We start from the raw sequence: 26,837 nt of genomic DNA, 5'->3' as shown, positions 1-26,837 counted from the left end.
AGACACTGGTGCTTTCCCCATCATCAGGGTCACATCTGTGGCCAAACCTGCTGAAGTCATTGGGAAGCACTGCTGGAAGCAGCTCACTGAGGCTGCTAGAAAGAGATGTCTTGTCATTCCCATTACCATTGTAATTTTAAAAACATCTCTTATCCCAAATAATTCCCAAGATGTATGTTCTCCAATCACTGCAGCCACCACTGAACCATAGCCCTGGGGGTGGGGAGAAAAACACTGTGCAAAACACAGCTCTGGAGGAGGGAAAGCCATGGCCAGAGAGTCTGTGGTAAACCTAAGTTTCATGCTCTTTGGAAACACAAATCTCAAGTACCCTCTTTAAAGATCTATACCAAGACTTACACATTCTAAGCACAGAAATAAATCTCCCTCCTTTAGTGAGATAAAAAGGATAAAGTTGAATCTAAACCTGGCTGTATTGCCAGTGGGTGCTGGACATCTACAGCCCCCTGTTACCAGCTGGGCACTCACAGAGAGCGAGCTGCTTTGGTAAGAGGATGGAGGGGATATTAAGACAAAGACAGTTATTGTGTCTGCAAGGTACTTTTTTAGAATGAGGGGACTGAAAACTCCAAAACTACCTAGAGACTTGCTGCTCCAGCCCCTCTGTGTGTAGAAGTCAGTGACATTGCCTTCTCAGTGTGTAGTTAAGAGCAGCTCCTGAACAGCGTTGGCGTGACTCTAACACCACAGGCTCCATTACAGCCTCCATGGAGCTGTGAGTATATTAATGAGAATCAGTTTAAGTTGTTTTTCCATTCAATTACTTACATAAGAAAAATTACACACAACATTATCTGTTACAGACTGAAAAAGCAAGGAATGGGAGATTTGAGTATGTCAGCTTGGTCAATTTGTATCTCTCCACAGAAGTTCATTAAAAAGAAAAACAATTAAAAGAATGAATACTCAGATTTTCACTATTAACTACACTTACTTTATGGAGTTTAAGATACTGCATTCCCAAAAGCCCCTCATACTAGTATTGCCATATAATAGAGGGAACTATGACCCAAAACTTACCTGGTAACTATGGGGGAAGTTTGTAAGAAATGCATAAGAAAATGCAGTTAAATTTGAGGTTTTGGTTTATTAACATAGAATTTTAGAATAAAATTAGATTTAGATTTTAGAATAAAAATCCAGGTACAGTTCATTTTGCTGCTTTAATGAACATTTTGAAATAGTTAATCCTAAAGAAGTGAGGCTAACCACAGACAAAGCATCAATTTTCATCTCCCCACACTTCCACAGAATAACCCACAAAATGCTCTGCCTTGTACAGGCTTAGGCAAACTCACATTTTTGATAGATATGGCAAACTTTTTCATTAATGCTCTCTGGCTTTTTATGTGTATCCAAAAACGTATCCCAGTGAGCTGAAAACAGTTTCCCAAGCTGAGCTTTATGAATGCTTTGTTTGGGACTGGGTAAAACCTTCCTGAAATGGTGGGAAGCTTCAAGGAAGAGCTTCACAGAGAAGTTGAAAGCCTGCAGGGTCAAGCTAAATACTTCCCTGGTCCCTTTCACTCTCCAAACTAAGGCGACTGTCACTGACTCTCACAATTTCTTCCATGCTTTGAGATGGATCATGTTCACCTTAAACCAAACTACCCCAAGCAGCTTTGCCTGCTTACCTCCAATTCTTTATCACTCAGAGATCCCACGCTGCACAAGCTCTGGTTGGAAGACTCACTATTTAACGGACCCTAGTGAAAAGCAAACAAAGACTGTTAAAAACAACTTCCCTACAAGGCAGACCCATCCTAAAAAACACTCAATCTCTGGGCTAACTACAGTTACAGCAGCACCACGGGTCAAACTCCCAGACAGGGGATGGGGCACTAAGAGCCTTCAGAAGCTATTTGCAGCAGGACAGTTGGATTGTTCAACAATTTTTTCTCAGGATAATGATCTAGCCTCTGGAGTATTTCTGCATCAATTAATTTCCTAACTGATCTATTTACCCACCACATCCACAAAATAGCCAAGGTGGTATTTATAGAAGCCTAAGGCTTGAGGAAGAAAACCTGATTTGTTGAGTAGCAGGAGTTCCAAGCTCAGTTCTCTAGGCAACCATCTGCTTGACCCTGAGCTAAGCATTTAGACGCATCTTCATCTGGCAAGCCAGCTATTACTGTTATCAGATGCTGGCTGTACCTTGATTTAAATGTGTCATTTTATGCTTTTTTCAACACTAGGAAAGTGAACAAGTGGAACTTGTGTTAACAGCAGTTCCCATAACACAACCTTTCCCACTTGGCTATTTTATGGATCCATGTGTGACCTGCCTGCAGAGCAGCTGCTCCCACCAGGTCAAAGCAGAAACTCAAGAGATCAGAAAGGATTTAACAAAATTGTAACCAGGTACCTCAAGAGTCTGCTGCATCTTTGCAGGCTCTGCTGGATACACATCTGCATTTTTACATATCCAAGTAGTTTGAAAATTATTTAAGATCTCTAATAAAACTGGTTTTAAAAGGAAAAAGTGAATCATGCAAAGTCACTGTGTTTTATCCTGACACAAAAGTATCCTCCTACAGATCTAACTTAAGAAATTAGACAAATTTGACAAAGATGTAAAAACAAGATTCACAATTAATGATGGAATGTATTAATAGGAAGAATGACATGTTAAAGCCAGTTGTCCATTAATAACTTGCGTGCATCTTTTCCCCAAAATGCATTCTAACTTTGCAGTAACCACTTCCCACCAATCAATCTTTCCTCAAAGCAAAGCCACTTCTCATTATATACTTGAGCAGAAGACTCCAGTGGTGGAGTGGGGGAGAAGCCTTAACACCACAGAGAAACCCCACATTAGGCAATTTTTGAATAGATTAGTTCCCCCTCCCCTGTTTAAGGGACAAACACCACTATGAAATTGTAACATAACCTAGCTATTACTAACTGAAATTCCCAAGCAGGCATGTGCTGAAAGTTAAAAAAAAAAAACCAAAAAAACCCAACACCTGAATAGCTCAAGAAATGGACCATTTAGGATTCCCTTAAGGAAAAATTTCAGGTTTACATTCTTTAAGCCATACTATTATCCCTTCAAGGGATCGCACAAATAGCTCAGGACCAGAAAAAATGTTTCACCTCATCTTTTCAGCAATAGTTTCTCTTAAGCAAAGCAACAAGGTCCTTACCACCCAATGTGATGGCTCACAAATGTTATAGGTACAACTCTTGGTTATTCCAGGAATTTACTCCTGGGCCAACAGGACTTAACAGAAATGCCAAAACTAACCTTAGCTACATCCACATGAAAGTCTCACTGCTAAAAAAATTGTAAACTCTTATGGCAAGTGGCAACAGAAAGTGAATCCTTTCACCCATGAAAAAACTTGTTTATAAACTGCACAAATGCTGCTCTCCAAAATCTTTCCATTCTCTCAGGAATTCCAACCCCAAGAGCACGTCCGAGGCACCAATTAACCTCATGTGCCAGGTGAGAACTTTGTAAGATACAGGAGCATCTCTCCAAACAAGTGTTTGCTGGGCTCACACTGGGGTTCTGACATAATAAAGATGAAAGTGAAAGTTGTTTCCACATTTGCTTAAATCTCACTGCCTCCATTTTGCAGATGGATAGCAAATGACAGGAGCAGCTGCTTCAAAAACATCACATTTGAACTTTCCATGAACATTATGACTGAAGGGGAATGTCAGTGGCTTACACAGGACAATTCTTCTGTAAGGCCCCTGTATTATGGGATCACCTGGAGAATAAACTGATACTAGAAATGATACTAACACTTATAGCTAGAAATGATACTAACACTTTTTGCAGAAGTACAAGTTTATCTTGTCCAGTACAAGAAATCCACTCAGTTTGCACCTGAATGTAAAGTTCTGGGATGCAAGCAGCTGGAAAAATGCCTAATACAAAATCCACAATATTTTTCTTACTTCTAGGACTACAGGTACCTGCACCGACTACCCTGCGTGGGAAATTTTTAGCTCTACCAGCTGGAATCAAAGCAGTGTCTTGCATCAATGAAAGGTGAGTTAAATGCTGGTCAGATTCTTGAACAGAATCTTTTTTTTTTTTTATTTTAAACCTTCCTTTAGAACCTACACTGATGATGTGGTAAAATGCAACTCAGTGCAGTAGTAGAAAGGGTGAGAAGGAACCAACTTCTTCATTATGGAACTGGAACAGAACAGCTTGTCATTGTCTACAGGTATCCAGCAATTTCACTGCCACATGTATTGATTTGTGAATAAATGCATAATTAATTCTTTGTAGACATGTTTTTGACCATGGAATGGATCAAATGCATCACTTTCCCTTTCCTCTGCTTACATTTAAGAGGACCTTCCATCGACACTTTTCTTATTCTAAAGGATAAGAACTTTACAGACAAGAGCTGAACTTGGCAAAGTTGGCAAAAAGTCTTGTTTTGAAGCATTTCAGCTATGGAAACCCAAACTGTTCACTAGAACGTGCTGTACTCAAAGCAAAAAAGATGCAATACCTAGTATGTTTCAGGAACATGACCTCGCGCTCAGCTGCACCTCTTCTCGTGTAGTGTGTCAAGCGAAAGGAAAAGCAAGTTTTCCTGATTATCCAGATAACATGGGGTTATGCGTGAAATTAGGTATCAACTGCTTATAGCAACAAGTTTAGGCATGGATGTGAGAAACCATATAGCCAAGTACATCTGTTCAGCTAACAGTCCGTTAGTGTGTCTATAAAAAATGCTTCAAATTTGTATTTTATCATTCTTGACTGTATAACTCAGCAACTGACTTGGGATAAATGTTCAGTACTTAATTTAGCATACCATTTTTAAGTGGACATGTCACAAAAGGAATTAAAGGAATGAATATGAATTTTGGAAAAAAAAAAACCTGAAGTAAACAAAGAACATTAACATGAGTATATTGCCAGGGAAGTAGCAGGGTAATATTAGTGCATAATAAACATGCAATAATTTATAGAGAAAAGACTTATGAATTTTACTCCTGATTTTTCTAGCATAGACCACTTAGAGATAATACTCCACTTCTCTGCTCTTGCTTCCAGACCACTCATCCACTGTGCCCTGTCAAGGCACAAGGTGATGGGGCTCAGCAAAAATTCAAAATACGTGGGTCATCTGAAACAAGCTAATAGTTCCTACAGTATTTACCCAAATGACAAGCACAAGAACAGTACACACTTCCTCCTCCACAAGGAATTTCTCTCCAAGATAAGTTGGCATGCTTTCTTCCCTTGTGATTCACCTATCAACTGCGGCTTCAAAGTCTGTGACCTACCTATGCACAATAAAGCCTCCATGTTGAGAACTGGATTCAACAGCAGCAGGCACTTTGAAGACTCCTACTCAAGAGGCAAGAATTTAAAATCTGGCCGCTCACAGGAGCTGGTTAATCGTTTCTCCCTTTGCCAGAGCCCCTGGAAAGCTCACAGTGAGGCTTCAATGGCTGAGACTTCTAAAGAAACAACTTATCCTGCTAATAGCTCCCACCAGATCATCTAGAACACCATCAAGCTGACTCAGCCCCCTTACCATCTCCTGCCTCCCATGACTTGTGCATTTCCACAGTCTCCCCAAGTTCCCAGAAATGATCCATCACTCCACAACGCAAGCTGGGCAGTCTCGATTTTGTGCTCTCCAATTCCTTGTACTGAAAGGGAGCTCTAGGAATTCCAGCTGCCTAGCCAGAGTCTCCAACATAGGCTTACAGCAACATGCACTGCAAAATTCTCTTGCTGTGTAAATGAAGGAGACATGGAGATAGACATGCTTCATTACCTCAAGCCAGGATAACCTGAGTTCCTCTGAATTCTGTAGCAGATCAAGTGATTTCAAAGGCAAATAGTCAATCCTTCGTTCCAGTAAAGGTTAGTGCTGACTCCACACAGGTTTACACCAAAGTGAAATGGTCAAATGGTTTTACAGTTACTCTGGTCTAGTGCTACTGTATCAGGTTTAATTAACATATTATTATCTTATTTCAAACGTCACATAAGTATGAGAATTACAACCTGCTTCTTAACTGGACTTTTCGAAAAGCTCAGTATTACTGCTGATAATGAAATCCCCTGAATCACTGAAGTCTTTCTGCCACAAGAAGTTAATCTACTCTCAGATGTTCACAGGTAACCCCCACTCTATCAGATAGGCAAGCAGATTTGCAGCAGGATTTGCTTGGCTTCCATTATGCTTTGAGAGTTCTCTCTGACTGGAAATATGGTATTTTTATTTTACTGATGGCAAACTGGACAGAAGGGTCAAGCAACTCATCCTAACCCTCAGCTCAGGAGCAGAGGGTTTGACAACTATTTGAGATTTGATAACTATTTCTGGTGTCTAGCAGCCAGACAACACATTTGAAGTAATGTTGCACACAGAAGCATCTAAACAATTTTAAAGTACCTGGCATAAAGTCCTGGCAAATTCTGTGGCAGCTGCAAAATTCAATTCGAAGTTTTAAAACTCTTATTAACTGGTTCTTCTCATGGACTATGACACCTGTTGGGGACCACCACTGTACAGCACCACTTCCCTCCAAGGAAGACATAATTATCCTTAAACACAAATTCTCAACATGGTAACTTTGCTGCTAAAACTATTGCTGAGTACATCACAAAACTGGAACTGCTGAAGTGATCAAGACTTCAAAAGTTACAGAGAATAAGTAAAAACCAAACTAATACAAGCAAATACTGTTCTTTATGAACAGTATTTTGGCAGCATATATCCTGTATCATTACCTCAGAGCAGGAGGAAAGGGAGCACTAGCTACCAAGACCAAGAATTATTCAATTCTGGCACAGTCAGATGAATCTACAAGATTCCTACAGCCCAGCTACACTCCCTAGAAGTACTTCAGCTATTTTAGTTTAACTGTAAAAGCGGCACACAGAGCTTGGTTCAGAGATCTTTTGAAAACCAAACTTGTAGAAGATACATGTGCTGCTGTGAGGATCCACCCTGGTTAAGCCTGAGACAGGCTGTGTACAAATACAGGTTCACCCATCACAATTCAAATTCTTATCCAGGAAAAGTCTGTGGAAATGACACAAATCCCTTCAAGTTAACCCTCTTGCTATCTTAAAGGCAACACCCAAATAGGAGGAAGGGAGGCAGAAGATGAGAACAGACTAAATTAAACAAAGAAACAACTCACATTTTTGTTTCCTGGGCCTCCTGATCCAAGGAAGATGTCTACTCAGCATAACGCCTCATGGGAATACACTTAGGTTTTCCCAATACGTAAATATAAACAGGCTAAATAAGCAGGAACAGTCAATGTCAGAGTGTCATGTGTTAATTCAGGGACTTGCTCTGGGAATTTGGGGAAGACTAGCACTTCACCATATGGCAAGAATAGACATCTAAAGCATCACCAGCTTTATGAAGCTATCTAGTGACATGGGTGAAGCACAGGAGTATAACAGTTGCCTAGAAACATTCCTTGCTCATAAATTTGATTCAGTAAATTAACTCCAAGCTTCTAGTGAAATACATTCGTCAGCTTCTAAGTAAGAAACTTCATCAGAGACTTGCAACAGAATTTTGAGGCTTTTGGAGCTGCAAATTACCTTGGTCATTGGGTTGTGCTTTCAGCTACCACAGGAGGTGACAAGCACACAGCTGTTTCCAAAAGAGTTTAGGATTTCTGTCCTCTACTATTGTTACTGGAAAGTTCTTCCAGAATCCCATGACTCTTATGGCTAGAAGCTTTTTTTCTAGTTTCCAGCCTGAAAACTTGTTCTAGATCAGCTTGCTCTCATTCATACCTCAAAACACTTACAGGTGCTCTTTAACAACACAGAGGAACTGTGGGCTTGAAGCCGAAGTTGTATTAAGGTATAAATGAATGCTTTCATTTTATACAGGTCCAAAATATATCCTGTGCCTCTAAACATGAAAGAAAGAATCCACACACAGCAAGATACACCCAGTAGGAGGAAGGCAGGAAGCTAAGTACAACTGCCTGCTGCCTTCACCCAATCACATCTGAGATGACATTTCTTCCTTTTATGCAATAAACAGCACCAGATACCTTCCATCCCAGGAGGATGGGCCAGGCCCTGTCCCACTAGATGGCACTCACTTACTCCACAGTTCTTTCTTTAAACATTTCATTGGAGCCAGCTAAAAATCTTTGCTGAGTAACACAAAACTGTATCACAGCTTTCCCAATATATTCCCTTTAAGACAGTGACCTACCAATGCCAGTGCGGAGCATGACGGACGGAGGCTTGGGGGGGTAGGGAGGGAATTTGAAGCACCAACCTGGGAGGGAATGTAGTAGCTGAAATTAATATTGCAACCAAGATTTGCTGCAACATAGTAGAGTCATGCTAATTTATATCAATGGTTGGCTGATCTATTGCAAATTAGCAAGAATGCAAGTAAATAAATATACTGTTTGCAGTAAGTGTAATGCACTTCAACAGTTTACTGGCTAGTACAACATAAAACCGCGTAACAACAGGTAAAAATAAAACTCAGTAAAAGAACAGCTTTGCTCAAAGTGAGGCCTCCAACAAATGAGGCTTTTTTCCCTGGATTGCTTTAGAAACGAGTTTTCAATATTCACCCCTACAGAAAAGGGCATGTACTTTCTGCTCCAAACATACTGGAAACATAATTAAGATTTGCTTTCCTGTATCTCTCAAAGGTTATTCCTTTAAAAGGAAGAGTTCCTAACATTCTTTGTGAAAGCTGAGTACATTGGCACTGCTTTAAAGCTGTACCAGTGTCTATGCTTTCAGCTGTTCTAGTAAGATGTTTGGGTTTATCTGTACTGGTACAGCTAAAGATTCTGAAGTGACAAAATGGAGGAAAAGAGGCAAGAAACAGGTGATAAAGTACATGAAAAGTTGTAATGTTGTATGAAACAAGATCACAGTACAGTAAACACCATCAACTTTCATGCAATAAAAAGAACACATTAAAAGTCTTATGAGTAGGGGAAAAGATAAAAAATCCCCATACTCTTACTTCAGCAACTGAAATTGTTACCTCAACTTCTAGTGTTAATCTTTTTTACAGCTGAGCATTTGGTTTCCTTGTGCTCTCTTCCCAGACTCAACTTTGTCTGAGAGGCAGAGCAGAAAGAAAAGTGAGAATTCAAACAAAACTCTTTCAAGTTTTGAATCACTTTGTGTTTTTCTGAGAAATGCAGCATCTACAAGGTTTTATCTCAAAATAATTCTAAGTGGCTTTAGAAAATCATCTAATGATGTGTTGCTTTACCTTCATGTTCAAAATTCAGTATCACCCTCAAAAATCAACTCATTATCCCTGACCTAGTTTAAAATGAGCTCTGTCACCACTCCACTTCATTGCTCAGAAAGACTGACATTAACACTACCAGCACCTTGAGAACTCACAGCTTAATGCCAGGACACCAAGCAATGACACAAGGTTGTTTCTCAGGTGCTTTGCTTTAGATAGCTCCTGACCAAGTGGAAGCTGTACATGAGGATAAAGATGGGATTTTATTGGCAGGCTGTGGATCAGACACAGGAGAGCTGCCATGCAAACACTTTTTTTTCCTGTGTTCCATGTGATGGGTAGACAATTTTAGCTCCTGCACACCAAAGAATAGGACTCAATATTTCAGTCTGGTTATGTTGTATCCAACACACAATACTTGAAACTGTATCCCATCAGCAGCCAAATTCAGCTCTCAAAGGTATTCTTGGAGAAAGGAAGAGCCAGATGAGATTCCCACTTCCACAAAGTTGTCATGGAGTTTTTTTGGGTATACAAGCTGCCTTAAGATGGAACAATTCCTAAGAACTTAATTAGAGCCCAAAATCTTCTGTACAGCAAAGCATCTGCTCAGAGATCCCATTTTCATTCCTCTCTAACATACTTCACACAAATTAGAGCTCAAAACACAACAAGCGACACAGAATTTGTTTGCAAAGAAAAATTATCCATGTAGAAATTACAAAACCCAACCAAAGCACAAGGCATGATGTCTAAGCAGTCATACCTGTCACCACAGGTACTCACACTCACCTTGGCAACCCCAACCCCGGTGAACCTGGCCTCCAGAAGCTCCTGCCTGCGTGGGTCCAGGCTATGCAATTCTTCCATCATTTCTGCTGCTATAGAAGAATAACACTCAGATTATGCAATGCAAGGAAAGGAGAGAGACATTTAATATTCTGTGCCACTGACAAGACAGCAGCACAACCATGTAGAGAGCATTTTCTTGCAAGAGAAATGCAAAATTACCATGTAGTAACATCATGACTTTGCCACCATATTATAGTATTTAAACCATAACCCTGCTGGAGTTTCCTCTCCTCTATTGTACCAGCCATTTCAAGAACTCTAAATCCAAGAAACTAATTATGTCACATTCTCCCACTGGATGCTTTATTAAAATGAAAACATGGGACCAGAGTGTTATGACTAAAAGCTTCAGAGCTTTTCATCCGTGCTGCATGACTAGAAGAAAAAAAAAAGCAACATTCTTTACCCCATAATTTATTTTTGGCCAATCCTGGAAATACTCGAGCTCCACGAACTCCAGATTTCACTGATAACAGCTTTGCTTCTTCCAAGCACAGAGTGGGATTATAAGAAGAAAATAATGCACGATTAAACCTTTTAATTTACAAGGTAAAGCATCAGATACTTTTAAAATAACAGCAGCTTTTACACCCTGGATGGACCTGGGGTACCTCTTGGCAATCCAACACTATGGATGCCTTATTTGAAGGGTTAAAAATCTACCCTGCATAACTATGTAAACAGGTTAAAAATCAGGAAATACATGATTCAAATCCTCAACTGGGAAAAAATGGGACAAAATTCACTGTTCATTATAACTGTGAATCACATCTTCCCAACTGCACCAATCAAGTTTATTTCCAGAAATGTCTGTTCCAGTTTCATTTTCTGGACTACGGTAGGAAAAAAAAAAAGGCCAGAAACAGAAGATAAAGATTTGCTGTGTAAAGAGCATATGCAATGAAGAAAGTTCTTGAAGGGCAGCAAGTGCCCTCTAGAACAGGCAGTGCACAATTGTTCCTTTTATGAACTGTCCATTTTGTCCCTGCCGCTTCCTCCAAACGCTGCGGCTCCAAGTCACAGGGGCAAAGTGAATCCATCCGGGGGCATTCTCAACTGCTCTCCCAAATCAGTCCCAAGCTTCAAAAACTAACGGGACCTTAAACGTCGTTATCAAACAAACATATTTCTGCTACGGGCTCTAAAAGCCCAACAAAGCTCTCAGCCCAGTTTTCAAAACAGGAAATCTGAGCAACGAGGAAAATGAGAGATAAGCAGCAAACGCCAAGATGTTCAAACGTTCTCAGGGCTCTCGTCCATCATGAGGCGATCATCCGCAGGGAATCGCATCCCCACACCGGGATGCAGCTGTGGGGAAGGGGCTGACACAAGTTCCCCCCGCCGGAGGCTGCTCCGGGACCCGCTGCACCCCTCCAGGCAGGGCTGGCATTTCCTCCTGTCCTTCTGGGAGGGGATTTCCAGCACCCCTCTCCTACCCACTCGGGACGCAGAGGCACCAGCCGCCGAGGGAGCAGCCTTGCCCCGCTGCCAGCTACTGCACCGCCTCGGCCTCTTCCTCCTCCTCCCCTCCAGCACCGCCTCAACCCTCATCCCGAGGCTTCGCAGGCCATGCCCACCCTCCGCCGCCCCCAGCTCTCACCCCCGCCCGCCAGGCCGGGCCGGGCCGCGGGGCCTGCGCTGCTCCGTGCCCGACGAAGGGCCCAGGCCGCGCTGCCACCGCCCTGGGGCTCAGGCCGCGGCCCTCTCACCGCGACCTGGGCCGGCCCGCGGTACCAGCCCCCGCCACCGCCTTCCCCGTGGCCGCCCCCACCCACTCTCGGGCCGGGCGGGGACGAGGCGAGAGGTGTCCCTACGCTGCCCCCCGCCGCCCCGGGGGTCTCACCTGGCGCTGCCGCTCCTGCCACCGCCGCCCGGCCCAGCGCTCCCGGGGCACCGCGAGGATCCCACCGCCGCCGGGGGCAGGAGCAGCAGCAGCAGCAGCAGGGGGAGGAGGAGGAGGAGGAGGAGGGAGGGAACCTGCTGCGGCGGCGGCACGGGCGGGAAGAGGAGGCCGGGGGCGGCTCCGCGGGCTCCGCCGCGGGCACCGGGGCTGCGAAGGGCGGAGGGGAAGGGTGGCGGGGGGTGGAGAGGGAGGGCTCCGGGCTGGGGGTAGGCCGCGGATCCCCGGCCTCGCGTGAGGGGCCTAGCCGGACCGGAGCGTGCGCGGGCCGGCGGCGGCAGGACAAAGGCCTCGCGGGAGGACCCGGCGGCCAGGTGGGACGGGCGGGCGGGGCGGGGGGGTGCAAGGGGCCGGCAGGCGCGGTGGGGCCGGGGCAGGTGCGGCCCCTCGTCCCTCCCGCCCCGCGGCGCTGGGCCCGGCCCGGCCGATGGGGGCACACGCGCTGGGGAAACCGCGCTGCGTCTCGCGAGACTTGCGCGGGGGGAGGGGGGGGTCAGAGGGGGCGTGGCTTGAATGGGGTGGGGCCTAAGGGGGCAGAGGGCGGGGCGGGGGCGGCACGTCGGGGGGGTCAGGGCAGGTCTGAGGGGGCAGGAGGAATGGGGGGGGCGGGGGTGTCACACAGGGCACGGGGGCAGCAGGGGCCAGAGTCCTACGGGATCTGGGGTGGGGCTTGGCCGTCATGAGGACATGCGGGTCAGGGCAGGTCTGAGGGGGCAGGGGGCATGGCAGGTGTCACACAGGTCTGGGGGAGCAGCAAAATCTCAGGATGGACCATGAGGTTACGGGGTTTGGGGGGGCTGAAGGGGCAGCAGGCTCAAGGGCAGGTCAGATCTAGCTTCAGGATGGGGATGGGTCTGGGGGGCATTGGGGAGTAATGCACATGTAGGGAAGCAGAGGTTCAGAGTCCCATGGGGTCGGGGTGGCTGGGGTGGTAGGCACAAGAGAGAGTCAGAAGGGCCTGGGGGTCAGGGTAGGTCTGGGGGGTGCAGGAGGTATGGAGGGTGGTCATACAGGGCTGGGGGGCAGCAATGTCAAGGTGGACTATGGGGTCATGGAGGGATGAGGGGGCAGGATCCAGCCTTGGGGTGAAGTCAGGGTTGAGGGTCAGCCAGGTGGGGGCAGGGGGTGATCATAGGTGGCGGGGCAGCAAGGATTGTGGCGGGGCAGAGGGGCTAGGGCGTGACAGGCACAAGGAGGGGGTCAGATCCAGCCAGGGCCTGGGGGTGGGGCAGGGCAGGCCTAGGGACATGTCACCACCAGGGGAGCAGAGGCTGACCTACCCCCTATCCCCTGCCCCAGGATGCCCCAGAGAGGGGGTGCAGGTATGACATCCATGCACCCCCTAGTTCTTCACCTCCTCTCCAGTCTCCATCTTACACACCCACGAACAATCTCACTCCCCAAGCCACCCTCATTCCCCCAAGGGAGGGTGCAAGGGCACCTCAGCACCCCCAACTCATCCCCACTCCATCCTTGCCCCCTGGAAACACCATCTGGAATGGGCTGGGCCCCGGGTTCAGGGCTGATCCAACATGTATATCATCTGTGAGACACAACCCGGGTGCCTCAGCAACCCCCAAGCTACACAGCCCACTCTCGCCTTTCTAAGGCCAAACTACCACCACAGTCGGGAAAACAGGCCCCAAAATTAATAGAGAGGGCTTGTTCTGGCTGGAGTGGAGCAATTCCAATGCAGTTCATTCGGCTCATTGCAGGCGGCAGGGGCAGGACCCAAAGCGCTGCGGGTGTTGCACCCCCTCGCTCCAGGGCTGAATCAGCTTTCTGAAAAGCAAACAAGCAGGAGAGGATTGTTGGGAAAGGAAGTGGCCAGGCCTGTCCAAGGGGAGGCAGGCGTGGATTAGCAGTGGGAGCAGAGGTTCCAGGAGCTCGATAAAGGATTTGCCAGGGCTGGGAATGCGGAGGGACATCCGTCACCTCCCCTTCACTGCGTGATATCGTGACATTGAGCGATTTATGACCAAACCAGAACCGACTAGTTTGGCAAAAGGGATATGGAGAGGAGCCAGTGGAGCATCGTGGAAAAACTGCTCCTGCAAGGCGATAGGGGAAATTGTGTTATTTTAAAATTGCTGATTTATCGTACTTTGTTAAGTTGGTACAGCAAATGGCTCTGGGAGTGCTGCCTGCTTGTGCAAGCTGCTTTTCTTGTGCTTTAATCTGTTTTTCAGTACAAGAGCCACTCCAGTTTCAGCTCCCGCTCTGTAAGTCACATTTTCAGCACGATCAGTGTCAGGAATTTGTAAAATAAATAATTAAATAAATAGTGGTTTGTGTCTGTGTTGGGTTGATTTTTTTTTTTTTTTAAGAAAAAATTCTGGAGTAAATATTCCATCAGCTGGTTGCTAATTACAGCCATTTGGGGAACGTTAATTAAGACCACTTGCAGTGAACATTGTTCAAGGAGGTTTAAATTTCATTTCTGCATTTCAGTTTGATTTTGGGTGGAAAGAGAAGTTGTGAGAGCTGTTACACCCAATAAAGGGACTTACTTACTGAACCCCCCAGCTTTTCTGGACTCCACTGCCCTAAGAAACACCTCCAACTCTAAAGGGAGCAGTTCACCCCCTCAGAGTGCCAGAACTGGACACCAGTAACAACCAATCTATGGTACTGTCCCCCACCTTTGTGTTTTAGGGGTGATGGGGGATCATTTTGGTCTAATTTTTCCTGTGTTTTTTTGACAGCACTTGATGGGGCACTTCCTCCTCCTTCTCCATACATTGCCAGGGACTGCATTGCCAGGTATCACAATGCCATCAGTATTTCCATGTACGCCACCAGAAGAATCTTTTGCTGTCACAGAATCACAGAACGGTTTATGTTGGAAAGGTCCCCAAAGCCCATGTTGTCCCACCCTCTACCATGGGCAGGGACATCTTCCACCAGACCAGTTTGCTCTAAGCCCCATCCAACCTGGCCTTTTACACTTTCAGGGATGGAGCAGCCACAACCTCTGTCATTTCCCAATGGTCATTTGCTCACTGTCATTTTCACTGAAATCACAAACCAATGCCTCTCTTCTCCTTCCCTCCAGCAGGACCAAATTCCGAGAGAGAGCCTCCTGGAGAATCCACTGCAGCCAGGAATGTTTTCCAAGACATCCCTTGATGCACCGCTGAGTTCCAGGCCTGACAGAGGACCCATGGCAACAGCCCTGGGCTCTGCCGGGTCAGGCTGGAAGAGGAGGTGGTGACATCTGATAAGGAACAGATAAACTGAGGTTGCACTATCCTCCTCCTGTGACTCCCCCTCTCCTGCCCTGCATTCCTCTGAAATAATTGGGGTTTTTCTTCTCACTCTCAAATTCCGGACTGGGGCACATCCCCTTCAGCACATTCTGTAAAGGCAGCCCTTGTGTTTTGCAGTCCAAGTGCTCTGCTAGCTCAGCTCTGCTCCTGGGTGTCCAGCAGCTCATTCTCGGCTGCAGTCATATCCTTCCCGACACTCCTCTGCTGCACACTCAACTATGGTCCTCTCCACCTTCATCCTCTGAAGAGCAGCTCAGAGCAACACTTCCAGCAGCAATTTCCTTTCCAAGATGCCAAAATTGCACCTCATACCAGACATGGCAGCTGGTCCCTTTGTGGCACAGAGAGGGAAGGAATCAACAAGTTGTAACTCTATTTCTGGCTGTAAGCAGGAATTTCAGAGCAGCCTTTAAGGATCCCACTTGCTGTCAGCAGAGTACAGGTAGGTACAAGGGACTTTAGAAAAGTTTGTCAGATAACAGTAGGAAGGAAGTTACTGGATAAATTTCCCAGTGATCTCAGAACTTTTTCCTCCTACACTCCATCAGGACACAGCTCTGAACGGGGATGCACTGCACAGCCCAGCCTGGTACACCACTTCCAACTGTGCTGTGCCAGCACATGTGAGACTGGACTCCCTGGAACAGCAACGGTCTCTCAGGTAAAAATATAATTATCAGTGTTGACACATCACACTTGGACTACCTTTTATGACATGTTCTCTCCTGGGAGCTGATCCCTCAGGTTTGGACTCAGCAGAGACTTGGTGGAGTGATTTTTTGTTTGTTTTACTTTTTTTTTTTTTTTTTTTTTTTTTTTTTTTTTTTTTTTTTTTTTTTTTTTTTTTTTTTTAATAAGAAAAGCCAACTTATCCGAAGGTGCTTCTGGTCAGAAAAGGTCAGTTTGTTTCTGTTCTTACAGGGAAAGGTTTGCTCTTCAAAGTGGCTGGAATATGTAAATAGTTCATCATTTTGTACAGGAAATTTTCTGATTCAATTAAAGTGTCTAATGTCAACTTCTAAGGTACTACTTCTAAAAGCTTATAAAGCCTCAAAACTAAAACAATATAAGGTTAGAAATCAGGATTCTGTTAACCTCAACTTGATTTTTCCCATCCTATTACAGTTAGGGAGCAATTTCTGTGTGCTTCACATTCTGGCCCAGCAAGAGAAGAGACTATTCGGACCTCCAAGAATTCTCATGCAGGAAAACTCCTTCCAGCCCACACCTGAGTTGCATATGAAACTATTCTGGTTTCCCCTTTTCTCATTAACTTTTTAAGAGCTCTTAAGCTCTGGTCCTTTCAGAGGAGCTGATTATGAGTAACAGAGTATGTACATGGCTGACCAAATATTATCTCATTCATGGGGACAAGCCAGCTCTCCTCTAGCATCAGCTCTGCCAGATCACTCCTGTGTACATCCTGCTCTCCAGTCTGGAGATTAACCAGTGTTAATGTCTCTGATTACATTGCTGTGGTAGCTCTCCTCTCCTTGTCTCAGCCTCCTTGGATGTCAGTAATATCCCTAGTACACAGCACTTGTGTCATGTTTTGAAGAATATGTTTTGAAGAACTCAGCTGCCACAGCCCTTTTCTTTGTCAGTGGAGCTTGGAGCTCCCCTCCACAAGCACAGCATGCTCAGCAAAACATCAGCAAGACCTGCCTTCCCACCACAGCCTCTCTGCTAACCCAGAGGTTAGATTAGACCAAAGTTGGGTAAGACCTTATAGAGATTTTAGCAGAGCATATAACAAGTTCCTTCTGCTTTCAATTTTGAAAAGATAAAATGTCACCAGATTCTGATCTTTTTAATGTGTTTTTGGTGACTTTTCTTTGTCTTTGCTTTCCAGGCTTGTGGAATACACTAAATGCATTTTCCCAAGCATTTCTGTACTGCCATAAGGTCTGGAAATCTACTGATAAAAGGTACACAACAGAAGAGCTGAGATTCCTCAGTGATTCTAGGACACAGGCAGCTAGGGACTGGAGAAAAACAACAAATAGCCTGAATTTTTAAAATGTAAAAGCTGGCATGAGTGATCTCAAATCCAAACATTTTGTAGCTCTGGGGAAAAAGAAACCTCAACCAAAACCTACAAGAGTACAACACTCAACAGGCTTTATAAGATTTTAGCATGATGGGATGATGTCACCTCCAGGCATCACATCCTGAAGAGGCCTACCCTTGTCTGCATAGCAGATACTGTTAGACCTAATGAGGCATGAGCTGCCAGTGGAGATTTTTCTAGGCTTGGGGCATTCAAAACATGTCACCCTTGTGCAGATTCTTGTCTATTAAGGGTAGGGCTTCTGCCACACTAGGAACATTAAAAGTGTCTTTCCTCATTTTCCTTAGGGAGACAACTGGTATTGGAGTGCCTCAAAGATAACATGCCATTGCCTGACTCCTTCCTGAGGCCATTCCAAGAGTCTCCACCCTCTACACAATGGAGTTTACCTCTGAAGTTGTTCCTGCCCCTCCCTCTGTCTACATCTTCAGGTATTGCATTAGGGAGTCTTTGATACCCAAACCCAGTAGGAAAGCATCCAGGTCACTCAGCCTCCACAAAAGCAGCAAGCCATGTGCAGCCTCAGAGCCCTGATCCAAGGCAACGTGTGTGCTGCTGCTGGAGGAGGAAGGCAGCTGTGTGCAGGCACCTGGAATCGTGCAGCCACCTGGAACTGCACCGCCACCATGGCCCAGCCGAGGGCAAACAAATCTCGCAGGCAGGAAAGGAACACCTCTGTCATCCCAAAGCACACAGTACTGGAAACATCTGCTGGTTCTGCAAGCATCTGAAACAATGTGATCCTCCTGAATGTGCCAACAAGTCCTTCCCTGTCCTTGCTCACTCTTGGATTCCCAGAATATCAGAGGGCTTTATTCTCAACAGGGATTGCCCCCTGCTTCTCTTTCTTCTGCATAAAATGGGCAAAACTGTGGTCAGAGATGGGATGGAGTTGAGCTGCAGGCTGTGGCATGCACCTGCAGGAGCACATCGGAGCACAAAGGAGCACATGGCAGCACAGAGAGGCTTGTCTCTGCCTGACTTTGGGGGGAGGAGGTGCCACGTGGCAGAGCCAGGCAGAGAGGAGCCTGCCGGAAGTTGACAGATGGGTGAACAGCCGTGACCACCCCATAGAAGGACATTATTTCTTAATATCCTAGAAGAACTCGTTCTGCCCTGCGTCATCAGGTGGAGCCGTATTGCGGTGAGTAGCTGGAGCAGAGCGGGCCATTTGTGGTAGAGTGTTCCCTCTCCATTTGCCCTCTGCGAGAGTGTGGCAGCAGCAGCAGAGGCAGCAGCGGGAGGGCATGGGGAGCCGCAGGGGCGCAGTGCTGTAGCAGCGGTGGTGAGTGCAAGGCACCAAGCACATGGTGGCGAGCACGTGGCAGGGCTGTGCCATGCTGGCAAGCACATGGCACAGCCAGGGGCCGGCGACGAACGCTGACACAGCAGGTCTGGTGGGATGCGTGTGGCTCTCTGCATGTGGGCAGTAAGAAGGTGACCCTGACACAGCAGGTCTGGTGGGATGCGTGTGGCTCTCTGCATGTGGGCAGTAAGAAGGTGACCCAAGGAGCCTGATGGCACTGGGAGGGGCAGTGCCATGTCCCTGCTCCCTGCACATGGCAGGGTTTGCCCAGGGAGATGAGGCCGCCATCTTCTGCAGGAGTGGCTGCAAGCTTGGCATAAAGTTCCTGGGCTGGTCTGTAAAACTCCGCTGTAATATTGCCACAATCCTGGAGTCTATCTCAAAGATTGCTCTTTTACCACATCACCTTGTGACCCCCTGGATTGTTCTAATTGCTTTTTGTTATGGATGCTCTTGTATTTTTAAGTCATTTTTTGCTCTTGTTAAAAACTAACTTTTATGTTTTCACTAAGCTGTAGATTTTGACAGGACTGTTAATTAGATTTAAGGTTAACTGGGTGATGGTAGTATATTTCTGGATCCAGAAAGCATTAATACATAGAGCTTTTATGAAGGGCTTTAGTAGTAAGATAATTATCTAATGTTACTTAAATGCATTATTTTGGTTACATTAATAAAGGTTTGCTTGCAGATATTTTGGGGAAACCCTCCCAGTCAAGGCTTGGGCCCTGGCCTAGCCCTGGCCCTGGCTGGTAAGGGAAGTATACCATCACACCCAAGTATTTCTGCGCTTGAAGTGTAATCAATTCATTTTGACTTGCTGATTTGGTCTTATAAAAGCTGGATCCACTTTTAAGGTAAACTTGGAAACCTTGCCCAGGAAAGGTTTTCCAGGTCCTCACTGTGAAATGGGTCTATGTGGTGGCAAAACAGCAGGCCTGTATAAGGTCTTGCAGACTGAATCCTAATTTGGTCCAACACAGCTGTGAGAAAGCTAACAGCTCTTTGTGAAAACAGAAGCCTGTAACGGCGAAAACTAACTTGTTTCCCTGCAAAAGAATTCTACAGATTAGGACTGTTTTCCTGTACCTGTTTCAACAATCCCAACCGTCTCAGCAAAAGAATGAAAACAGTATCTCACAAACAACCCTTTCTTTCATGTAGACACCTTGTCCATGACTGACCAATTACTATGGGGTAACAAACAGCTTATTACTGACCAATAGGGGATAGACATGGGAGGGTTTATAAAACTATATAAAGGGATGTATAAAATAAAGTGGTAGCTTTTTTCATGCCTTGAAAGAGTGTGTCTTGTCTCTCTGAAACGAGGTCAACAGTGACAGGGCTCTCCAGCGATGGCACACTCTGGGTAACGGTAAAGTATTTAGGCAGTTAAAGGTATTACCTTTTTTTTGCTCAGTGGTGCTTGTTGCTTTGTAGATACATTGTTTTACTGGGTTAAAATATATTCATTTTATAGTTGTTAAAACAAAAAAGAGGGAGTGTGGGGATGGGCTATATTCCCCACAAAGGCCTTACATGTTCTTAATCACATTCAGAATGACCTAAACTCCGTCCAATTACATTTTTGCGAATCACAAGCTCACTTAGACTTACTAAGAATCTTGAAAGTAGAAAATGAGAAGGACCCTTTCCATTGATAACCTGGGGGCAAAGTTATGCTTGTGTTTTCATAGATTCCAGTCCATGATGGGTACCTGCAAGAGTGATCCAACCAGCCTTGGTTGTTCTGGCTTTATCATCAACTTGTGGGGAAGCTGAGAGAACAAGATGAATGGAGTTTGTTTGGTTTGGGTTGTGGGCCAATGTTGGGATGTTCTAATGTTGGGAGTGTTTCGTTTAGTGATTCTTGTTTGTATAAAACAAAAAAGAGGGAATTGTGGTCAGAGATGGGATGGAGTTGAACTGCAGGCTGTGGCACGCACCTGCAGGAGTACATCGGAGCACAAAGAAGCACATGGCAGCACAGAGAGGCTTGTCTCTGCCTGACCTTGGGGGGAGGAGGTGCCACGTGGCAGAGCCAGGCAGAGAGGAGCCTGCCGGAAGTTGACAGATGGGTGAACAGCAGTGACCACCCCATAGAAGGACATTCGGAAAGTGTGTTGCTGACGTGGTGATGTGTGATCGGTCGCTTACTGAGAATTACTGTAAAAGGAAATAATTGTGTCGTGAAGAAGCGTATAAAAGCAGCTTGTTTCTTTGAATAAATGATTCTGATTCCTTGCTGGTCTGAGTCTGTGCCTCAGTTGTTACACATAATAACACTCTACCTTACAGGGCTTTGGAATGACAAACTGCTCTGAGATTTGTGTAAGAGGAAAATTAAATCAACATCTTACTGTAAAGCCGGAGTTACTGCACACACATTTTTCTAAGTATATTCAGCCTCTTTGTGAATGTCTGCAAATGCATTCCAACCTTCCTAACGAGGCTCATCTCAATAGGTAAGAAGTCACCTGCAGTTGTGGAAAAGTCAGATTTAGTTTTCTGCATTACCTCCACTGACCTCTTCACATCCACTATTGACACTGAATGTGGAAAAAACTATGTGGCTGTCTAATTACAGACTGCAGTGAGGTGCCGCTGCCCAGGTACTGCTCCCCAGATGAGGGGGATATGCAGCATGCCTTGAGCCTGGTCCCAGGGATGAAGAAGGATTCTGAGGGGAGATAAGGCAATTTAATCTCCAAATGAGGAAAGCCACATCCAGTGACTGCAGGGAAAGGTGGTACCTCTCTCGTTACACCTGAGCAGATCCCCTTGCGTTCCACACACAGCACAGAGGTATGAGCCTGGCCCCTGCAACCAGGGACTACCAACGGCAGCTTCCCGCTTCACAGGAGCTGAAAGTAAGTTTCATATTCCAAAGATCTGGCAATCCCCTGGAACTCCCTAACTTCCATATAACATGAAATTGCAAGAGCTACAAGAGTCCTTATCCAAAGACAACCTGAATACAGCAGTCATGCTCCACCCCAAAATCAAGATGCTGATCCCATAGCATGATCCCATGCAATGTTTGTGCTTGCAGTGAGGGTTTTATGGGGTTAGCACCAGAGAGCACAGTTTAGAACAGCAGGGTCCAAACCTCACTGGGATTTTCTTCTTTCCTGGAAACTACCAAGAGGCTGGGAGCTGCTGGCAGGTGCTGACGTGTAAGACTTGCCAATGAGCTTTGCCATCACTGCTTTCCAACCGCTGCCATTTCCTGCTCATCCCACTGTGGGTCAAAGACCAAGAATAAAAGCCTTCACTGGCATGACAACTGCCGTGCCATACAATCCCTGGGCAGGAGGGAAAAGCAGAGGCACACATGGCTCAGATTCCCTTGCCTTTCCCTGCCTGTGTTCCAGCCAAGTGTCCAGGCCTGGCTCATGCTCTTCTGACTCATGCTGTATCTTATTTAGTTCAGATCAGCTGCCTACAAAGGTAATTTCCTGCAATATGTCCCACTTTTTAAGCAACACAAGCTCCCATTCAGCCAGGCAGTTACACACAGGAACTTGCTGCCTTCAGCAAGAGCTAAAAGCACAAACTCCGGAGCTTTACTGGTTAAGCACAGAGCTGACAACTCTTTTTCCTCCAGAGCACTTCACTTCGTAGAATTCCTCCTAATTATAATTTTCCTGGTAATTTCTATCTTGGCCTGAAACACAGTTAAAATCAGAACTTCTGTTGAAGTCAGTGTCTAGGGACACTACATACAAGAATGTGTGCCAGGCACCCCTGTCAAGGAAGAGAAATAGTAAAAAGAGAAATAGCAAAAATGGCCCTGATTGTGGCATCCTCCCTCATGGACTTATTTTCCCCAATATGGCAACAAACCAAAAATGGTGGCACTTCTCTGACTGACAAATCAGATCTTGTTGACTGATCAGAACAAAGACTGCATGACTCAGTTTCCCTTCATCTGTGTTTACAGAGATGGAAGGATGGTCCCTGAATCCTGTAATAACTTGATCCCTGCAGCCCCATCCTCACTTCTAGGCACTAAAAACTGTGCATCTTTCAGCAGTGCTCAGGAAAAACAGTTAAGTTCAGTTTGGGGCTGCAATTCCTGTAGGGAATCCAGTGGGGACAAGCCAGAGTTCATCCCAATGTCAATGACAGCAAGAAGCTCTTCCAGCTTTCATTATGATGCAGTGCCAAAAGCTGCTGGTGTGTGCACGAGGAGGTTCCCTCTGCTCACACTTCTATTGTAAATAGTCAGGTCTCATTTATCCCAGAGCTCTAGAGCTCACTGCAGATTAGAAATGTTGGTGGCATACGCAAAGAAGGCAGAGCAGAATTATTTGGGAGAGAAGATAATTGTGTCTGATCTCACATGCTCCTGGTCAAAAGAATTTGATAGTCACTGCTGTAACAATTCAAATCACTATGGATGACTGCTGTTCTCACTTTGCTGTGCTGTCAGGAAGATAAGGTGAAAGCTCCGACTTGCAGTGGAATTTACAATTTACTTAATTTTGAAGTGATGCCATCAGAAATAACCCTCAGCCTCTTGTTCACATCACCTCCCCTATTTCCTCCTGTCTCCCAATTCATAGCCTGTCGATGAAACCACAATGTTCTGAGAAGAATGATGTACCTGGGGAGGCAAAAGCTTTTTTTGCCCTTCACTGGAGCCAGTGAAGGGAGCCCTCAGCACCACAGCTGGATCAAAGTCCTTTCTGAAGGACTACCTTCAAGTCCAAATCAAAGTCACAGGCTTGATGGCATTATCCCTACATGAAAGGATTATGAGAGGGGTCACAACAGGTGATGATAAAGTTCCCTTCCAGCCAAAACATTCTATGAATCTCCAAGGAAATTCACCATCTTCTGGCAAGACTCAGGACCAGATTTTCCAAAGTGTAACAATGCCTGGCTCCAAGACCGCTGGGGCAGTGCATGTGAAAAACCATGAAATCACCTCTTCTGCTTGGGAGGTTCATCAGGCCACAATGGCATTGCCTATAAGCCACAGACCACAAGACTTGGAATGCTGGGAACAAAACCAGAGCAGAAATGCTCAGAAAGGCTTTAGAGTTGTTAACGTTACTCTGCTAAGAAGGAAGAGGAAAAAAAAAAAAAAACAACCCAAAACACTAATGGCACTTAACCTGTCTTTTCAGCATGGTAAAAGTCAATATGGAGATTTACTTTGAACATGCTGGAAAGCTAGCATGCTTGAAACCCAGCCTGCTCAGCAGGCCCAAGGCAGGAATGGCAGGAGCTGCTGCAAGTCAGGACCAAGGTACCTGAGCAGAGCTGTGTGGGAGGCAAGGTCTGGAGTGGCAGGAGAGCAGCAGATTCTGAGAGAACAGGAGCTGGCTGGGATTAGTTAAGGAAGCTCAAACAGTATCTGTCCGTAGGAGGCCTGGCTCAATTCAAGGCCATTAACTTGTTGCTTTCTGAACACCACCACCAAGAGGACAGGAAACAAAAGCATGTCTACCCAGCATGGGCTCTGCTGAGTGACTGCTTAAATACTACAGCAGAACTAAGAGCATTAAGAAAGGCAAAGAGCCACTTCAATGGCTCCAGGCTCACAGGGCTGCAAGTTTTTGCTTGAAGTCCAAGTTAAAACCAGGCAACTGGGATACAGCCTTGAAAGCACAAACAAGCCTTCATTTTCTCCCATTCAGGAGTTCAAATTTAAAGGGGAGTCCATCAACTTTATATAAATCATGTTTATAATTAAAAACACATTTTCCTGCACTGCTTACAATCCTTTGGATGATTAATAAGACATTTTTCAAATTACTTTAATTTACACTAGTTATACTGATTGTGTACCCCAATAATTTTTTCTTGCAGGGAGATAAAGCTATCCCAGGAGGAGGTCTTCCTTCAGTGACCAAGAGGGAAAGGACCCCAGGGAACTGCCTGAAGCCCCAGTAGCACAGAAGAGGTCTGTCACTGAGGTGGTTACACGAGTCATGTCAGGTCTAATCCTCACAGGGCTCTTGCTAAGCCTGACTCTGCACCTGGATAAGCTGAGGACACTTCAGCTTGCTCACCTGCTTCCAGAGGACTTGAGCTGTGTTTTGCCTAGACCTTGGCTGAGGCCTCAGCTTTGCCAGGGAACCAGACTTTGTAGGTTTAGCATGAAAACACAGCAGTGACTGCAGAGCTTCTGGGGTGGGTCAGGCTTGTGCTCAGCAGAAGCCAAACAGGAATCCTTACCTACTGGATTCCCAGAAGCCAAGATCTACATAACCACCACTGGACCTTCAAGGAAGACCAGACCCTTCTACAGCATCACTGCTTTAACAGAACCACATCTATCACTTCAAGAAGACTCAGTCACCATTTAATGGGACCATCATCACCCTGACCAACTCTGTTAGGTTAAGCCTGTGTTTCTTGCCTTTATTTACCTTTCCTATTAAAATTGTATCTCTGACCTGGCATCTCCTGTTGGTTTGTTTTCAAACTAGCACAGCCTCTCTCCTCTGGTTCCAGATAGCAGTTATTTCATAACCTATGTGGCTCTAGAGGTGACAATGTCCAGCTCCAAATACGAGTGTCTGGCTAAAAAAATAAAGGGGAACTGCGCTTCACCCAGGACACACGCAATACATCTTGATGCTTCGTGAACTAAAATAAGGCAATAGATACCAGCCAAGGCTTTTTCTTCTTCAACTAAAGGGCAGGCACTAGTGAGACTTGTAACAGGAGAAGAAAACTGTAGTTCCCTAATGGTAGCCCAGGCTCACACATGCACGTGAGGTTTTTTGTGGGATATGAGGCTATAACTGTTAAACTGCTGAAGTTGCTGAGGCTTATGCTCACCAGAAGGCCCTGTGGGAAAGGCACAGCTGCAGGCTGGATGGTTGGAAGTGGCTGAGGGCTGAGAGGCAGTTATGAGTGAGGAGAGAGTCAGCTGAGTGACAGCTGGAAGCGAGGTTGTTATTGGCCGGAGAAACGCAGGGACAGTGTATGAGCAGGAAGCTGATTGGGTGACAGGACGTATGGACAGCAGCACTGCAGCTGAGCCAGCCAATGGGTGCCCTTCTTCTGCTAAGTTCTGTTGGGCCTTGGTTTGGTTTCAGTTCTGTCAGGTGGAAATTAAAGGTATAAAAAAGGGGTGATTTGTACAATAAAGCAACCTCTTTTGGATGCATAAGGGGGTCTGTGTCACTTTGTTCTCCATTGCTACAGAATGGCTGGCCCGAATTGGGACCTTTAAAGTGGTGCAGGGTGTGTTATCGCTCTGGCAGCAACTCCCACTGGCTCAAGGGATGGGCTGGCTGGGGAAGAGTCTGGGAAGGGATCTGGGGAAAAAGATCTGGGAGAGTTTGGGAAAGAACTCAAGAATCAAAAGTGTGCGCCCCTCACCTAGCGTAGGTGAGTATACCGGTGGAAAGAATATGGGAGGTGGAATACCTCTGGAGCAAAGCAGGAGCTTGGACCAGGTATGGTGATTCCTACGTCAGCAATCTATTAATATGGCTGATGCAAAATTGAGCACCCTGCTGGACTGGGTGTCTAGTCATGTTAAAGATTTTCCCTTTAATGGGTACCTTCGGTCAGACTGGCAAGTGATGGGGCAGAGACTTTTTGATACCACCAAAGATGGCTCTGCTGAAGATTGTGAGCGCCTGGCCACATGGGGGACAATCATGGTGGCCACTGAAGTAAATTGCGTGAATGGCAGCCAATTACGCAGCTGCAGAAGTTAATTTCCTCGAACCTTCAGCGCCATCAGACCCCATATATGACCCTGAGATTAACCCATACTCTACAGAATTGCCTTACTCTGAGATTAACCTAAGCCCCACGGAATTGCCTTACCCTGATGGAAATCCTTGCATAGTTGATCCCCTCAGTGCGGAGTTCCCACACCGCAGGCGGGTGGTGGGCTCCCTCCCTGCCCAAAATGGCGACGCAGTAGTCCAGCGTTGGCAGAAATGCAGGAAAGCCGCCATGAAGGAGGGTGACTTGGCGGGTGTTACAGCCTGAATAAGTAATATATGCGCCAAAATAACACCAGCGTACCGAGAGCTAGACTATAAAGTAATTAAAGAACTGAGGATGCTCGTAAAAGAAAGCAGCATATCTTCCCAACACACCCTAAGCTATCAGACTTTATCAGAACTGCGTTTGTCCTCATACCTCATGACTGGAAAAGCATAATGAAAATGATCCTAACAGCGATGAAGTTTGCAGTCTGGCTAACCAATTACTGAGAACTGTGTACAGTCCA

General features: G+C 45.8%; 2 protein-coding genes and 1 long non-coding RNA gene across 20 annotated transcripts in view; 1 reads left to right on the top strand and 2 right to left on the bottom strand.

Moving 5' to 3' along the window:
- Window positions 1–25,478, bottom strand: part of TLK2 (tousled like kinase 2) — a 55,354-nt gene extending 29,876 nt beyond the window's left edge. For 2 of the 10 annotated variants that reach the window (XM_053965115.1, XM_053965121.1), the window contains exons 1-4: window positions 11,920–12,344; window positions 10,017–10,105; window positions 8,211–8,276; window positions 1,656–1,727 (exon numbers count right to left, since the gene is read on the bottom strand). In XM_053965115.1, coding sequence (XP_053821090.1) covers window positions 1,656–1,727; window positions 8,211–8,276; window positions 10,017–10,097 — 219 coding nt within the window. In that variant the 5' untranslated portion in view covers window positions 10,098–10,105; window positions 11,920–12,344. Of the gene's footprint in view, window positions 1–1,655; window positions 1,728–8,210; window positions 8,277–10,016; window positions 10,106–10,482; window positions 10,561–11,919; window positions 12,345–25,423 lie in introns of those variants that run through there. The other 8 variants (XM_053965120.1, XM_053965122.1, XM_053965117.1 and 5 more) reach the window with 7 other exon arrangements.
- On the top strand, window positions 12,888–20,872 carry LOC128800144 (uncharacterized). Of its 7 annotated transcripts, none has more exons than XR_008434928.1 (6): window positions 12,888–13,298; window positions 14,428–14,739; window positions 15,032–15,687; window positions 15,794–15,906; window positions 17,098–17,173; window positions 17,604–20,872. It is a non-coding gene; the product is annotated as an uncharacterized LOC128800144 (long non-coding RNA). The 7 variants fall into 7 exon arrangements; XR_008434926.1 differs by lacking the exon at window positions 12,888–13,298 and adding an exon at window positions 13,754–14,198; XR_008434929.1 differs by lacking the exon at window positions 12,888–13,298 and having other exon boundaries at window positions 13,754–14,604; window positions 14,682–14,739; window positions 15,035–15,687.
- The window catches only part of LOC128800143 (tRNA N(3)-methylcytidine methyltransferase METTL2-like), a 35,105-nt gene continuing 21,759 nt past the window's right edge, over window positions 13,492–26,837 (bottom strand). For 2 of the 3 annotated variants that reach the window (XM_053965125.1, XM_053965127.1), the window contains exons 10-12: window positions 25,424–26,589; window positions 20,986–21,102; window positions 13,492–13,758 (exon numbers count right to left, since the gene is read on the bottom strand). The gene's annotated coding sequence lies outside the window, so the exon portion shown is untranslated. The remainder of the gene's footprint in view (window positions 13,759–20,985; window positions 21,103–25,423; window positions 26,590–26,837) is intronic. The other variant, XM_053965126.1, reaches the window with a different exon arrangement.

This window comes from Vidua chalybeata, chromosome 26 (genome assembly GCF_026979565.1).
Source record: "Vidua chalybeata isolate OUT-0048 chromosome 26, bVidCha1 merged haplotype, whole genome shotgun sequence".
Taxonomy (NCBI): domain Eukaryota; kingdom Metazoa; phylum Chordata; class Aves; order Passeriformes; family Viduidae; genus Vidua; species Vidua chalybeata.
This window is presented reverse-complemented; position numbering and strand designations above follow the sequence as displayed.